The sequence below is a fragment of the Phyllopteryx taeniolatus genome, chromosome 1, assembly GCF_024500385.1.
Source record: "Phyllopteryx taeniolatus isolate TA_2022b chromosome 1, UOR_Ptae_1.2, whole genome shotgun sequence".
Lineage (NCBI taxonomy): Eukaryota > Metazoa > Chordata > Actinopteri > Syngnathiformes > Syngnathidae > Phyllopteryx > Phyllopteryx taeniolatus.
The window spans coordinates 9942266-9959934 of record NC_084502.1 but is presented as its reverse complement, the minus strand read 5'-3'; the positions used below and the strand labels follow the sequence as shown (position 1 = coordinate 9959934).

Below are 17669 nucleotides of genomic sequence, written 5' to 3'. Positions count from 1 at the left end.
ATGTATTTAAAGCAACTATTATTGTTTTAGGCTTTTCAACCAGTGGTGTTGTAATTCTGTCTCGCGTGTTGGAGTGAACAAACATTTAATTTGTTTTTATCTGTAAGGCTTATTTTATTCAGCAACTCCAGAACGTAGTACATGTTGGAACTCTTGTTAGACAACATCATCATCGGCTACTCGTTCAGCTGGAAAATTGTGTCACTTCTCACTTCCGACTGTGCATCAGTACAGTACTTACTGCTCCCTCCCCTTCTCATGCAATGGACTAGTCCATCTTCTTTCTGGGCATGACTTAATAGAGGATGAAACAAACTTGTTGGCGTGGTTGGGGAGGGGAAATTAAGTGGCAGCTGCAGTATGTGCATTCTAAAACGATGCTCGAAATGAACACCAAACATAAATGAGATTATATGTAACCAATAAAAAAAATCTCTAAACTGGACTACTGATCCAAATTGGATTTAATTCATAAAGAAAGACCAACGCAGGCAACTAAAGATCTGCTTCGAATATCAGGTCAGAAAATATCAGTCTACCGATTTTTCATGCCAGTGTGCTAATTTAATGGCAGATATTTATTTGCCATTACATCAGCAGCCGTTTGGCTCATCAATTTGTAAATCGGACTCTAATGCCTCACCAGCCATGTACCTCACGTGACGAGTATATTTAGTCATTTAGGGGCCCACGGCGCACCCAGTCATTGGGCCCTCCACATCTGTGTACTGATTTTGAAAATAAATGTTTATTATCAGCTATTAGCTATTATTAGCTTTATGATGACTATATTATTATTATTCAGCCTGTGGCTCACACTATCAGAAAGTTGAGCGCATTCTGCTAGTTATACACCCACAATACTTTGTGTTTCAACTTACTATGGTAGCCTGAATAACACAAAATACTATATATCATCCGAGGTCTGAGTGTGGGCCGTTAAAGGGTGATTGGCGGTTGTGACGCCTTCAAAGATGAACAAACAAAAGGGACATTTCAGATGAACGCTCAGGGGGACAATTAAGAGGGAATTCTCACTCAAGTCACTGTGTGAGGAGTGCTTGGGCGTGAGTTGTGGCTGACAGCAGCTCTTGTGTGAATGTGCATTCTGTTACCACTCATGGGAATAAAGCGACCGAAAGGCATCACCAACAGTGTCATCCTTAACCACAACCAAGAGCACTACAATACGCAACACTTGGGAATTTGAGCAACAACATGCAATTTTGGGGGTGCCACACGGGCGGCCTAGCCCATTGTTCACCCCCACCACAGATCCGCCACAAGTTGTCAACATGGAAAGAAGCGAGCCAGACTACCTGTTACTTAAGTCATTGAACACACCATCGTCATCTACTGCACGGCTATTCATATTTGTGTGTGAAATCAATACTTAAATGTGTTAAACATTCTAGCATCCGCGTTAGCTAACATCGGTAAAAACTGGGTAATTGTGAATATCAACATGTTGGGAAAGACACTCGCAGACCGCATTTTGATGGAGTAACAATTAAGCCGTTTGGACAATTCATTATGACTTCGAACACTTTCGGGAAAAATCGCCTCTACGCTTTACGAGCTTGGTCCAAAAGGTCGCTACGCGGCGACGGTAGTTGTAGTTATTTTCTCAATGTCGGTCCCCTGTTGTAAAATGGAGGTGAAGTCAGCTTTGTACTTCATTTCCCATGATACCCCGCGGTGGCGCCTCCCTCCCTGCCTCCGCCCTTTCTCCCACTCGGCTGGGCCGCGAGGAAGTCGCAAGATGGCCGATGTCGCTTGGAAGTAAGGTTCCCCTCCGCAACATGAGCAAGCCGTGAGCGTGGACGACAGCGAGGGAGCCACAATCGGGCTTTTCTTTTCATTTCCTTTCTTTTCTTTTTATTCCGTTAAACATCCATCTCATTCCTTCCGCGTCCAAATCACGCCGGGGACCCTGCCAGCCAGCCAGCCAGCAGCAGCAGCTAGCCACACACACACACACACAGCAAATACAAGCACAGCCACGCAGACACGACGACGTGTGCGTTGCGCGTTGATTCTAGTTCGTATTTTAGAGCGGTCCACCCAAATGCGGAAACGTAACCCGGTTTTGAGTTGACTGTACGGGGGGGAAAAAATGGTCGCTGTCAGTTGAAACAGTTGAGCTAGCCGCTCGGTTTAACATGTCCGCGAAGTGGCCATCCAGCTCGGCTAACTAGTAGTGCGCAGTTTCGCATCCATTTCACGTGTGGGCATTTCTCGGCCACTTTTTGACACCACCGCGGGGGCGACTGTGTCTTCGGGAGCTGGCGATGTTGTGGATGGAGTAAAAACTGACAACCAGTCGTAGCTACACTGGCCTTGTGGGCCAGAATCCACAGAGATGGACACGGCACTCCGCAGCCACGACTAGATCTAAATTTGACTCTTATTTTTGACGGGGGGGTGGTGGACGTAACTCATCAGCCACAATCACACGGGTGATTCGTCTCGTCACTCGTTCGGGTGCGGGCTTCTTGGCAGGCTAAAGCCACCGCACTTGTCACTACTTCGGTCGGGAGACGGTTAGCTCGCAGTCGCCTAGCTCGTCTCGCCCCTCATCCCGTTGCAAACACGGCGTACCGAACGTATTCCGAGCCCGCTCCCGGCCACACGCACAGGCTCAACACCACCGTCATGGGCGTGCAGGGCTTCCAGGAGTATCTGGAGAAGCGATGTCCCGGCGCCGCGGTGCCCGTGGACCTGCTCAAGCTCGCCCGTACCGCGGCCCGCCAGCCCCCTCACCACCATCACCACCCTCACCCTCACCACCTGCACCACCCCGGGCCCATGCCCCCCCCGCCTCCGCCGCCCCCGCCCGCCAGGATCCTCGTCGACGCCGACTCCGGCCTGCAGCGCCTCTACGGCGGCTACCAGACGGACTGGGTGTGCGGCGGCCAGTGGAACGCCATGCTGGGCTACCTGGCCGCCCTGTCGCAGGCCTGTTTGTTCCAGGGGGGCCTGGAGCTGGTGGTGGTGTTCAACGGCACGCTGGGGAAGGAGCGCTGGCCCGAGTGGGCGCGGCGAGCTCAGGGCCAGCGGCAGACTGCGCAACTCATCGTCAACCACGTCGGCAGCAAGGCCACACCGCCTCCCCGGGCATGGTTCCTGCCCCCGGCCTGCCTCAGCCACTGTATCCGCCTCGCCATGTTCCGCTTCCGAGTGAGGGTGAGCAATTGGGTCGCCGCCGATTGATTATGCTGCTCATTTGGACCTTCTCTTCCAGGTTTTTGTCATTTGTGGTGGTGGTGGTAGAAGTACAGATACAGATAACTGGCTCTCACCCAAGTAAAAAGTACAGAATCTGAAATTCACAGGGGGGCGGGGGGGAATATATATATATATATATATATATATATATATATATATATATATTTTAACTGTCAATCACCGCTGCAACTAACTTCTTATTTTCTTGAGTCCTACAAAAATTGGACAATATTTACTGAGAGGCTGAAATTTCGAGGATTTGGACAATTTTAAGTTAAACAAGGCCTCTAAACATTTAATCAATTTATCAAAATAGTTGTCAATTTGGTAATCAATTAGTTGTCAGTCCATTATTTGTTGCACCTCTACTGTTAATTATTTTCAATACGGTTTTGATGTCTTCTCTACACACAAGATGGTTTCCCTTTTTGGTTAACTTTTATAGTGCTCAACAAAAGTTAACCAAAAAGGAACTATTGCCACCTTTCCATCATGGCCACTTTTGGGATGTTAAAAATCACGCCTTTACTGTTTTTCATGTAACCAGTAGATCACAAATGTAGCAGAAGCCAAATATTTCCTGGAAAACGTGTATTTGTTTAGCTTTAACTGTCTCGCAGTCACCGTTTTCCTAATGTAAAACTAAACAAAACAGGCTCACAAGTTGACTTGGTCGCCTATGAATTACATTACGTGAACTCTGTGAACTTGACATACATTGTTGAAGAATTGCTGACTGGGTCGTCTATTTATTAGGCCTTAGTGAGGCACAGTGGCGTTTTAGAGTATTTCATGTTTGGACATTGAATGTAGGCATGGAATGACTCAATCATGAATCAATTTATGCCTTGTTTACATTTCAGTAGTGCTAAGTAGACTTTACGCCGATCTGATCGGTGTTATCGGTATCGGCCGATAATGAGCATTTTATGCTGATCTGTTTACATTTCATAAGACGCCGATCCGATCAATGACATCATCGATCGGCTCCGCACAAGACATTTAACTCTGCGTCTTCGTCGCGTATGAGTCCAAAAGCTAGTTTATTTTTAGCCTTGTCACGTTTCTTGTTGCACAGTACTGTAACTATCTGACGGCCAATAAAGTTTTTTTCAATCTTGTCGGTGAAAAAACACGTCATCGGTGAGGGACTATTTTGCGGTGTCTCAGACAAACAACACGTAAGTTATTTGCAGTCTGTGCACAACTGAAGTACGTCGTGAGGAACGTCATCTAAATGCTTCACAACAAATTTGATCGAGCACCTGAAGAATGTACACGAGGAGGAGCATGCCGTGTTCAAGCAACGCAGCGTGGGGGGGGGGAAAAAAAGTCAAGCTGACTCGAACTCTGGACAACACCGTCTATATAGTTAGGACAGTAAGAAAGTTAGAGTAAGCATGTCATTAACAGTATTTAATAGTTTAATTGCAACAAAGTAATTACAGTAAGTTAGCACCCATTATGTCTGTCATGTAATGTTGATTTGACCTAAACCTATGTCAGTGGCCAATCCTTGAATGCCCCCTAGAGGTCATTTGTGTTCTAACTTTTCTCTAAAATGCTAGAGAATAATTTGAGCTCCGACGGGCTCCAGCACGCCTGCAACCCTTGTGAGGATAAGCTGTACAGAAAATGGATGGATGGATCCAGTACACAGGACACAAGTATATACAACCCCAATTCCAATAAGGTTGGGACGTTGTGCGAAACATAAATAAACACAGAATACAATGATTTGCAAATCATGTTCAACCTATTTAATTGAATACACTACAAAAACAAGATATTTAATGTTCAAAATGATAAACTTAGAATTTTATGGCTGCAACACATCCCAAAAAAGCTGGGACAGGGTCATGTTTACCACTGTGTTACATCACCTTTTCTTTTAACAACATGCAATAAACGTTTGGGAGCTGAGGACACTAATTGTTGAAGCTTTGTAGGTGGAATTATTTTCCATTCTTGCTTGATGTACAGCTTCAGTCTCCGTTGTCATATTCATAATGCGCCACACATTTTCAATGGGAGACAGGTCTGGACTGCAGACAGGCCACTCTAGTACCCGCACTCTTTTACTCCGAAGCCAAGCTGTTGTAACACGTGCAGAATATGGTTTGGCATTGTTTTACTGAAATAAGCAGGGGTGTCCATGAAAAAGACGTCGCTTGGATGGCAGCATATGTTTCTCCAAAACCTGGATGTACCTTTCAGCATTAATGGTGCCTTCACAGATAAGATGTAAGTTACCCATGCCATTGGCACTAACACAGCCCCATACCATCAGAGATGCTGGCTTTTGAACTTTGTGTCCATAACAGTCCGGATGGTTCTTTTCCTCTTTGGCCCAGAGAACACGACATCCATAAATTTGAAATGTGGACTTGTCGGACAACAGAACACTTTTCCACTTTGCATCAGTCCATCTTAGATGAGCTTGGGCCCAGAGATGCCGGCGGCGTTGCAGGGTGTTGTTGATAAATGCCTTTTGCTTTGCATAGTAGAGTTTCAAGTTGCACTTACGGATGTAGCGCCGAACTGTATTTACTGACATTGCTCTTCTGAAGTGTTCCTGAGCCCATGTGGTGATATCCTTGACACATTGATGTCGGTTTTTGATGCAGTGCCGTCTGAGGGATCGAAGGTTACGGGCATTCAAATGTTAGTTTTGGGCCTTGCCGCTTACATGCAGTGATTTCTCCAGATTCTCTGAACCTTTTGATGATTTTATGGACCGTAGATGATGAAATCCCTAAATTCCTTGCAGTTGTACATTGAGGAACATTGTCCTTAAACTGTTAGACTATTTTCTCACGCACTTGTTCACAGAGGTGAACCTCGCCCCATCTTTGCTTGTGAATGACTGAGCAATTCAGGGAAGCTCCTTTTATACCCAATCATGGCACCCACCTGTTCCCAATTAGCCTGTTCACCTTTGGGATGTTCCAAGCAGGTGTTTGATGAGGATTACTCAACTTTCTCCCTTATTTGCCACCTGTCCGAGCTTTTTTGGAACGTGTTGCAGCCATAAAATTCTTACTTAATGATTATTTGCTAAAAACAATAGTTTATCAGTTTGAACATTAAATATCTTGTCTTTGTAGTGTATTAAATAAATTATTATATATAGGTTGAACATGATTTGCAAATCATTGTATTCTGTTTTTATTTGTTTAACACAACGTCCCAACTTCACTGGGGCCCGAGCAGGTAGACCTGCAAGGCCCCTATTGTTTTTGTAGAAGTTATTATTATTATTATTTTAGTCATGACAAACAAAGCCATTTTTGAGGCACTAAATGTGCACGAAAACTCACAAAATTTGGCACGCACATCGGGCCTGGTGAAAAAACTTGTAATTTCCCTTTTTTCGGGCGCGATTACCTATAAATAGCTCGACAGCGCCACCTAGAACGATGCCGAAAGTGCATCAAAGGCGAACTCGGTGATCCGTATGACCTACGGCTCTGAAAATTGGAACGCATATAGAGGGGACCCAGACGCACAAAAAAGTCACAGCGCGGCCGATATCGTAACTCCAACAGGAAGGGACCTATGACGTTTTGGAGGAAAAAAGTGCAACATTTTTTCAGGGTTTATACTTTTGCGAACTCCTCCTACAGCTTTTATCCGATTCACTTCAAACTTGGTGTGTATCATCTCAAGACATGGGACATTAAAAGTTATCAAAAGCTTTTTTGTCGGCCATACTATATGCCTTGGGCGCCTCTTCAACCGTAGCTTTTCTGAGGTCGCCGAAAACAGAATATGGTGACAGTTCATCAGACCTATTTGCGCTACGTTGCGCCTACCCCTACGGCGATTCCTACTTGCGTGTAACACCCCCACACGAACAAAATTGTAATTACAACCCATGTCCTAAATTCAACAGAAAATGATCTACGGCCTTGTAAATGTAACATTCACAGTAGTTACAAGTCCGACCATCATTACTGACAATACATACAGTAGTGTAGTAGGCCTAAGAGTTCATTACCTTCTTTCAACACCCGCATTTAGTCAATATAACCTTTGAAAAGGCTTTGCATATGTCCAACAGCAGTGGTGTCCTATCTATGGACTGGGGGACATTTGGTGGCCATCCCCCATTATTGTGTGACCCTTGCGGTTCAGACAGCAGTGGTGTTCAACCTAAGGCCCAGGGGTCATTTGCAGCCGGTTCTCCCATTTTGTTTGGCCGGACCTATTTGCAACATTTGCAAGGGTCATACTTTTGCATTTGTCCTGCAGCAGGGGTGTCGACCTATGGCCTGGGGGACATTTGGGGGCCATCCCCCATTATTGTGTGACCTGCATTATCTCAATGTAACCTTTGAGAAGGCTTTGTACGCACTTGTCCAACAGCAGTGGTGTCCTACCTATGCCCAGGGGGCCATCCCCCATTATTGTATGGCCCATATTTACTCAATATGGGCCATAACTTTGTATATGTCCTAAAGCGTGGTGTCCAACCTACCGCCCGGGGGCAATTTGCGGCCCTTCATCATGCCAATACCCCAACCTGCCAGGACCTCAAACTGCAAGTACCCCAACGCGGCCGGTGTGCGAGGCCCCGATTATAGCTGCGCGCAGCTCTAGTTGCAATTTGGGTTGTACAATAAATGAACAAGTCATATAAATAGACACATTGCTCCATCTTGTGATCGGCTTGGTGATCTGTTAGCGTTTTTTTTTTTTAAACTTGGTGATCGGCCCCAAAAATCGTGATTGTGTAAAGCCTACTAATTAGTCAAATCTAATTATTTCTGAGGTCTTGGGTGATTATGAAATTGAGTTTTGTTTTTGCATGGCAATTGAAATATACTCTGACATATTTGAAGTTCCCATGGAGCTGCCATAAATTTTTTTCGAAATATTTACCAGACAGCAGCAATTAAGAGACTTGTACTTTGCACCAAATAATTGTATAACATGATTCACAGGAAGTAGGAAATGAAACGTGTGACCTTTTCATCAAAGAGAAGATAAATACTCTCACACCAGTGATTCTCACAAGGGCTTCATCTGTAGTGTAGCAGTCTTTTTTTTTATTTTTTATTTTTTTATTATTATTATTTTTTGCCTCGTTGTTTGCTTATCAGCATGTAGGGAACGACACGTTGCGTATGAAGAGGATATTTTATTTTGTTTTCTCCATTAGTATTCACGTAATCAAGCTAAGATGGTAATACGTTGCGTTAGTATCCTTCTGCACCTCAGTTAAACAACAAAGTAGCTTCGAATAGATACCCGGTGTGTGACCATCTCAGGATTATGTCTCGTCTTAAGCAGTTCAGTCTGGGGCATCCTCTCTCTTAACAGCGTCATTGAATTAAACGGCATCCAACTATTCAGAGACATCGTTCTTTTTTTGACGCTAGTTGACAAAGATAACCCATAAATCCCCTCATTGTACAGCATTATTTATTTACTTACTTCATTTTATTGCATGTAACGATTGAAAATCTGGCTTGCGTTTTCTTTCTTTCATACAGTATAGACAACACAACTGATGCGCAAACTTTGCTAGATGGGGTAAAGTCTCTTTTCCCATTAACTTAATGATCGGGATGCGGTGCTGCCTCTTTTTTTTAAGTCCGGGTACGATTAGAAGTACTTACATTTGAGTATTTGTCAATAACAACTACCCATACACAATAAAGCAATCACGCTTTGCAACTGTTGTGAAAATTTGTCAAATATTGTTCAAAAACACAAACCTTTCTTGAACATGGCATACGTTTCACTCAAATATAGAACTTTTTAGAGTCAACTTTAAACATTATTGATATTTTAACATCCAACTTCAACTCTAAAGCAAATTTAATCATAATTTAGGGTGACTTCAAATTATTATGATGATGATTTACTTGACTGATTTACTTGATGATTTACTTGAATATAAACGTGTACAATGGAGTCAAGCTTGATTAAACTGATCTGTCTTTACAATCCGCCATACTGCAGTCACTTAAAAGTGTTATGTATTTACGTACATTTAAGTATCTCCACATGGCGGACGTAGCTCTTACTTGGAAGGTTGTATGTCAGGTCGGTGAAGTGGTATCAGTGTCATAGTATTGGAGCATTTTTTACGAGTACAAACGAACAGTATTAATACCGGTACTTCATGACATTTTCTTATGTTTAATTACAATTGACTGTGACAGGTACATCCCAGTATCGCCATACCTTGGCAAGAAGACACTGGTTTGTGGGGATTGGATACGTGAGCTTTGGTTTGCAGACTCTTGCAAGGGATAATTTCTCCCCCCCTCCTTTATTTTAGCTGCTTGAGGGAGAATTTACAAGCGTGCGGACTGGACACAGCTACTCCAGTTATCAGGTTGAACTAAATGTGAAAAGCTTTAATGAAAGTGCAACAGGTTTTTGTCGAGCATTAAAAGCAACCTAATCATAGTTCAAGAGACAGACATTTTTTTTTGAAGAAATGATAAGTAGATCTTAGTGGACGTAAGTTATTGGTCGTCGTCTTTCTGCTGGCGAATGCACCAAAAATATGGTTTAAAAGGCATAGATGACTTTGTCTGCTCTTTCTACAGGTTGTACAGACTTTGGAGGATCATCACCAGGAAGTGCTGTCTCTCTACAGGGACTATGGATTCGCTGGCCTGATCGCTCAGGATTCAGAATTTGCGTTGTGCAATGTGCCCGCCTATTTCTCCTCACACGCGCTCAAACTGAGCTGGAATGGCAAAAACTTGACCACACACCAGTATCTGCTGTCTGAAGCCGCCAGGCAGCTTGGGCTGAAGACACAGCATCTGCCATGCTTTGCTGCTCTGCTGGGTAAGAAGCGGCCTACTCCGACGTGATTTCCAATGTGCACGCTTGCCGCTCTTTGACACACTCGCTGAAGCGCACACGCCTACGTCGATCGTGTCTCTGTACGTTGTTCATTCACCCAATAAGCGTTTGAATGTTATCTTTTGTTATTTTTCTCTCTCTCTCTCACTGTCTCTCTCTCTCTCTCTCTCTCTCTCTCTCTCTCTCTCTCTCTCTCTCTCTCTCTCTCTCTTTTTTTTCTGAAGGAAATCATATTCTGCCTGATGAAGACCTGGCTGCCTTCCACTGGAGCCTGCTGGGACCAGAACACCCACTAGCATCTCTCAAGGTACGATATCCCAGTAAAGTCTTGCACAAAGAAAGTAGATTCTGTGACAATAAACGTGAAAATGTTGAAAAAAATACGAAAATGGTCATTTATCTGAGGCTAATCTTGCTTCAAGCAGTACCTTTATTCTCTGGCAAAGTCTTATTGCAGATATTAAATGTGTAATCACATTTACTGATGGATAGGAAGTGTTATTGTAAATGATACAAATGACACTATTTACAGAAGTTGTATGATGCACCTCTTACTCATTCAATTCATTCATCAATTAGTGCTTATGTTACACACACCCATCGTTATATTACTAAGACTTATTGTACAATGCTCTGCTTCCAACTCTGTGGTAACCGTTTAAGGAAGACCATGTTCTTTTCGTCAATTTCAGTTCCCTCAATTGTGATCGCCAATTTGTCCATCTCAAGTGCAGTGGAGCCTCGAGCCACACTGTCTGACCTCCCATTTGTGAATTCATTTTAGCCTAGAAAATAAATGAAATGGAGATAGTTGCCATAAAAAAAAAAACTTTAAGTGCACAGCCAATTTTTTAAAGCAGCATTTCATAATTTTTAACTTGTTAGTATTAAACGGTCAAAACAATAACATGTCAATTAACTTGGATGACTCAATGACAAATATGCAGAGTAGTAAAATTAGTACTTGGTTTCTTCACATGAAGACTAAACTCTGCTCTTTTTCTCGTGTACTGGCCTCTTTCCTTTAGCCATGTTGTACTGAGCAGCCAGGACAGCGATGTACATATTGCTTTCCCACAAAGTGAAACACACGTGTGGTGTTAATCCTTTAGATGCTCACTGAGTTAAAGTTTCACAGGGTTTGTTGAAGTCTTCAGATGCCTTCATAGGCATCATTTTGCAGAAAATTCTGGTCGATTTCCAAACTGTGCAAACTCTCTATCCAACTCCATAAGCTACATACAGCCTTGTTGCACTGTTGCCATGACAGGTGCGAGCCCATCAATTGGTGCTGCCACCCTGTGAAGTAGTGATCAAGGCTGTGTCAGAGTACGTCTCCTCCCTTAAAGACCTTGGAAACCTGGACGCCATCGCCAGAGATGTCTTCAAACAGTCACCGGTGGGTCGTGTATGTTCATCAACTTGCTTGAATAACTAGTATTGTATTAATCTGAATATTCAGGGACACAACGCACCATGACTCAGTTCATTTGATTGTTAAATTGTTGAACATTTAATTTTATTTCACGGTATTTATATCTGGATGTGTTAAACAACTCAGGACAGAACTCCTTTTGTTTGAAGCCACCCACTTTTCAAGTGAGCAGAAGTATTGGAACATGTAACTGGTGGGTGTTTGGAGTTGCTCAGTTGTTGCCTTTTAGATTGACTGCTTAAACATTAGATAGTGCTTGTTTTTGGCTTTGGGTTTCACCTGTGAAAACTGCATTTGCTGTTAAGAAAACAAAGACCAGAGAGCTGTCTATGGGAGAAAAGCAAACCATTTTGAAGCTGAGAGAAGAGGGAAAATTGATTAGAGCTATTGCACAAACATTGGGCATAGCCAATACAACAATTTGGAATGTCCTGAAAACGAAAGAGAAACTACTGGTGTACTGAGCAACAGACATCAAACATGTTGGCCAAGGGTATCAACAGCAGTTGATGACAGAAACATTGCGAGAGCTGTGGAGAAACACCCAAAGACCAACAGTCAGTGACATCACTGCCAACCTCCACGGGGCAGGGGTGACTATCAAAATCGACTGTTCGATGAAGACTCCGAGAGAAGAAATATACAGGCCATACCACAAGATGCAAACCACTCACCAGCAAAAAGAAACGGAAGGCCAGATTGAATTTTGAAAAGAAGTACAGAGATGAGCCACAAACGTTTTGGAACACAGTTTTATGGACTGATGACACCAAGATTAACCTCTACCAAAGTGATGGAAAGGCCAAAGTATGGCGAAAGAAATTATCTGCTTACGATCCAAAGCACAAAAGCTCATCTGTGAAGCATGGTGGCGGTAATATCATGGCTTGGGCTTGCATGGCTGCTTCTGGAACAGGCTCACTAGTCTTTATTGATGATGTAACTCATAATGGTAGCAGCAGAATGAATTCTGAAGTCTGCAAAACCATTTTGTCTGGCAATTTACAGAAAAAATGCATCCAAATTAATCGGGAGAAGTTTCATCATTCAACAAGACAATGACCCAAAACACACTGCCAACACAACAAAGGACTTCATCAGGGGGAAAAGTGGAGGGTCTTAGACTGGCCAAGTCAATCACCGGAGGTTAACCCAATAGAGCATGCATTTTACCTCGTGAAGAGGAGACTGAAGGGAGAAACCCCCAGAAACAAACAAGAACTGAAAAAGGCTTCAGAAAAGGCCTGGAAAATCATTTCAAATGAAGAATGCAACAGTCTGGTGAAGTCAATAGGTCGCATGCTTGATGCAGTTATTGCAAGTTAGGGTTATGACACCAAATACTAAATATTATTCACTTTAAGTTAATTTAATAATGTCTTTTCCAATACTTTTGCTCACTTGAAAAGTGGGTGGCTCCAAACAAAAGGTGATCTGTCCTGAGTTGTTTAACACATCTAGATGTAAATACCATGAAATAAAAGTTGTAATTCTGAACTTTTGTCTCCTATTCATCTTTTGATCTGAAACCCAAATGTCTTCAGAATACAACAAAAACAAAGGAATTGACCTTGCCGTACCAATACCTTTAGAGGGGACTGTATATTTCTGTGAAGGTTTATGCTGTTTCAAATCTTGTTTAGTATCAGGAGAAATACAGCAAATCCCAGAATAGACTGTCATTGCTTTCTCTAGAAGTGCGGAGAATGGCTTAAAATTGGAATTTGATTTTACGTGAAACAAAAACTGAGATTTTATTTTCAGGCTCTTTAGACCCAGCCCTTGTCCCTACCAAACACAAGTTCCCCTTGACTGAATAATGATTGATTGTTGCTGTAGCAGCTTTTGCGGTCGTTTATGTCAGAGGTTGACGTTTGTGGGCAGCTCTCACACTTGGCAGAGCAACGGTGGTGTCATATTTTAACGGACCTTGCGACTTCCTGTGCCTTCCACCAGTTGGCTCAAACAAGCAATGAAATGAGACAAGTCAAATAGTTTCTTCCCTAGACTTTACGCAAAAGCTTAAAAATGTGTATCTACCGGTAACCATCAGGGTTATTGTTGTGTTGAGCACTAAAACAAGCGGTGAATGGTGTGCTGTCTCCTTTCAGTCTCGCATGGAAGACAAGGTGGATCGATTCAAGAAAGCTGTGGAGTATTTCTCAGCAGCCTCTAAACCACGATCGCTTAATGTGGGACCTCCCGCTTTCATTTGTGAGTAAATACTTGATCAGGTTTATAAACTGATTGATCGTGTGGATTTTTTATTTTATTTTTTTATTTTTTACACTGGAGATCATGTTGCCCATAAGGCAGCGTTTTGAGGTACAATAGATACGGTGGAGCTCATTAAGTGGCAACTAACAGTTGTGGACAGCTCTTGTTTAATTTGGGTTAGTTTGTGGCCTTAATAGGCTGCCTGGAAACAAAAGTGGCATATCATAACTGCTGCTTCCTAATAGTCCCTTGTTTGTTGTTCAGCTACTGGAGTGACCCCGAACATAATTAGCTCGGGGACTCTGGCTCCACTAATTAAAAAAATAAATAAACTTATTTCTGCACATCCCTAATAAGTACATGTTTGTGTATTCAGTACCTGGGTTTGGGCCCACTCCATTTGGGGGACCACCTGGCCACATGGGACCGATGCATCCTGGAAAAAATCAGGTAGATCTCTTTTTTTGTTTGTATGTAACTTGTGTGTGATTGTTTTCTGTGTAGCAGCGGGATCAGGGGGAGCCTTTCCATATCAAACCCACCCACTAGAGTCTGATTGGATTGACCACTTCAACTTGTGGACTTAGCTAGTTCCCTAAAATGATTGCGAACGCAGATACTGCATTCGTTCGTTATCTTTGTGTTTACTCAAGACCTGCAAACATCTGCTTTTAATTTGGAAAGCAATGATCAACATTTTTGCAGATTTTATAGACCAAACCAGTAACTAAATCATATTTCAAGGAAAAAAATAATAATCTATTATGAAAATAATTATTTGCAGCTGTAGTATGAATAACCTATGATTGACATGTAGTTGAGCCTGACGCAGCCTCAGAAGTGTTTATCAAACTAGTAGCTCTTTGTTCACATGGATCAATACCCAAGAAGTCGCTCTGTTTCAAAAAGGTTGGTGAGTACACTATCACTACCTCTCGTCATATTGCTTAATCTTTAAACAATACCAAATAAATAACAATAATCAGTTAATAAATAATATCGCCAATCGGACAAAAGGATTTAGCATTAAACTTTAATGCAAAGTACATTTTTGACAGTTCATTTGATTAATCAATATAATAATCTGTTCTAAAAATATTCAATAATAATAAATATTCAATGACAGCCCTACTCCTGAGACTTGGCCCTCTTTCTTTCCTACCCCATCAGTTCCCTCCTCCACAGGTGCCCGGCTTCAAACCGCCTTTTGCAAACGCTCCATTTGGACCCGGCTCCGCCCCTCTGTTCCAGAACCCACCGCTGCCATCACAAGACTGCAATGATTCGCCAACAGCAAAGATGGGCTTCTCTGATTGGTCGGCGCCGTACGATTCCTCTCAGGGTGGAGGGCGTTTGCCCAATCACCACCCGGGCGCTCAGTCCGGTCCTTCTCCCTCGCCTTCCTCGTCATCGGATGGAGATGAACCCAATGACAACAATGCGAAGTAAGGCACGGATAAAAAGAGTGTTTACTGTGGTTTGGATGCATGTCATCACATTCCGGCTGCGGCTATTTGCATAACACATACTTTTAGTGAACACAAGGAGAGCTTTGGTTTCACAGTGGGTTGGCTGCTCATTCTCAGCCACAGTAAGGCCTGGGAGCGAAAATGGAGACGAGCAGGTCACAAAGTTTATTTCCCTGCTATATTTAAGGGCACAGGTGTCAAACTGGTGGTCCGGGGGGCAAAACCGCCCCGCCACGTCATTTTACGTGGCCCGCTAGAGTGTGCGTTGACTTTGTAAATACCAAAATTCCAAGTTGGCTTCACTTTTAAAAATATTGAGCTATTGCAAGCATTTTTTTGTTACCAACCCCAATTTTAAAATCGATTCATACTGTAGTTGAACAAACACTTTTTACTGACTTTTTATTTCGAAAGTAGTTATCCATTAGTTTGTGTATATGTAATAATATGAGGCACTCATACATTCAGATGGGTTTGCAACCATAACGGCCCTCCGAGTGGAACCATAACTGCGATGTGGCCCGTGACAAAAATGAGTTTGACACCCCTGTTTAAGGGTATTGCCACCAATTTTGCCGCCTTTTTTATTTTTAGTATGACTTATTTTCAATTTTGCTATCACTATTGATATTTGCAAAGTCCAGATCTCAAATCCATGATGACATGGGCCAACCTCGTAGATGTTGCCGTCTGATAGGATTTTTTTGTCAACAAGCTTTTTGGTGTAGAGTTGCGTCGCTTTGGATTAAAGGATTTACAGCTCTCTAGGGGACGGCTGGAGGTGCCGGGATCATCATCGACACAGGGCACATTTTCAACTTAAGGATTTTGGGCCTCTCCACATGGGTTGTTGACCCTGTCACCCAAATATTGGTTCTAAGAAAACAACAATGGAAAGCATACTTTTGACAAAACAATGGGCTCATCTCGGTCATCTATTTGCAACTTCCGAGCTCCCCGCCCCTCTGTTGATATGCTAGCGCATCCCACCAGAAATTCCCTCGAGGAGACGAGGCAGGAGGAGGAGGTCGGAATGTTTGGCGGAAATGAGCCGGTCATTCTTCGATGATGTCATTTAATGGGGACGTCTACTAAAGATGACGTCACAAATGAACCGATGCTGTTACTCTTCACAACTTTTAAGATGTAAAGACAATTGTGATTGGTCTATCCCAAGCCCGTCTCCAACCACACCCCCACACCCCGCACAGTGAAAATTTTTGAGTTACTTGTAAATATGTATAAAGTGTGTGCCTGGCCAGGTGGACGACTGGTTAGCACATCTGCCTCACAGTTCTGAGGACTGGTGTTCAAATCCCACCCTCGCCTCTGTGGAGTTTGCATGTTTTCCCTGTGCCAGTGTGGGTTTTTTCCTGGTACTTTGGTTTCCTCCCACATTCCAAAAACATGCATGGTAGGTTGATTGAAGACTAAATTGTCCGTAGGTGTGAATGTGAGTGTGAATGGTTGTTGGTTTATATTTGCCCTGCGATTGGCTGGCGTCCAGTTCAGGGTGTACCCTGCCTCTCGCCCGGAGATAGCGACACTAGTGAGGCTAAGCGGTACAGAAAATGGATGGATGGATGCTTATCTTTTTATGATGCTTATGTAGTACAGTAATCCCCCTCCATCGCTTGGGCTATGTTCCAGACCACCCCCGCAATAAGTGAGAACCACAATTTAGAAATACCCTGTTTAAATACTCTCGGCATGTTTTCAAAGGATTTACAGCACTTCATTTTTTTAAGGTCTTCAAACACTTTTAAAACAAACAAACACATTTAAACATATAATGAGAGCGATCAAGGGCAATGGATAACACAAAAAAAATTACAAACAGTATTAAAAAATAGTAACAACTGTAATAACACAAAAAATTCTATGTTAATATAAAATAATAAAAGCGTGAACCGTGATATAGGGTTGAATGCAAAAACAGTATAGAGCCAACAGAACATTTTAATTTTCTTTATGTGGCCAAATGCATTTGACAAAACTACAACCTAATTACTACAAACCTTAGGTGGTTGGTTAGGTGTAGTAACCATCAGCCAATGTAAGATGATTTGCTCCAAACAGAACAGGCACTAAATAAAATACGTATAGTCAAAGTAAATAATTCAAAGAATGACGAAAGCAGAATATAAACTATGCAAATTTGAAGATCCAGCGAGTACTCGGCCATTTTCATACGTCACCATGGGGGAGCTGCAAGATTCCACCAAGGATACATCAGACTTTTCTCAATTTAAGCTACCCCGTGGAACCACCTCGACGCTCTATCTTCGCACCTCAATTGAGATGCTTCGTAATATGACGCCGTGAGAACAACTTTAGGTTCGCTTTCAATGTTTGAAGGAGCGATGACCGTTGACATCATGAGACTTGAGATGAGGCCAATATCTTTTCACAGTTGTATTGTGAAAACGTATCCGCAACCGTTCTCCGTTCTTGTAGCCATTTGACAGACAAGTCCTCACGCTGGGAGG

The 17669-nt window shown here is 42.9% G+C and overlaps 1 protein-coding gene across 2 annotated transcripts in view; it reads left to right on the top strand.

Moving 5' to 3' along the window:
* Window positions 1–1714: 1714 nt before the first annotated feature.
* fam120c (family with sequence similarity 120 member C) overlaps window positions 1715–17669 on the top strand; it is a 26634-nt gene continuing 10679 nt past the window's right edge. For both annotated transcript variants that reach the window (XM_061769327.1, XM_061769326.1), the window contains exons 1-8: window positions 1715–3186; window positions 9795–10041; window positions 10284–10366; window positions 11330–11458; window positions 13606–13708; window positions 14088–14161; window positions 14882–15156; window positions 17638–17669. The exon at window positions 17638–17669 is cut by the window's right edge and continues 131 nt beyond it. In XM_061769327.1, the coding sequence (XP_061625311.1) occupies window positions 2656–3186; window positions 9795–10041; window positions 10284–10366; window positions 11330–11458; window positions 13606–13708; window positions 14088–14161; window positions 14882–15156; window positions 17638–17669 (1474 nt within the window). In that variant the 5' untranslated portion in view covers window positions 1715–2655. The remainder of the gene's footprint in view (window positions 3187–9794; window positions 10042–10283; window positions 10367–11329; window positions 11459–13605; window positions 13709–14087; window positions 14162–14881; window positions 15157–17637) is intronic.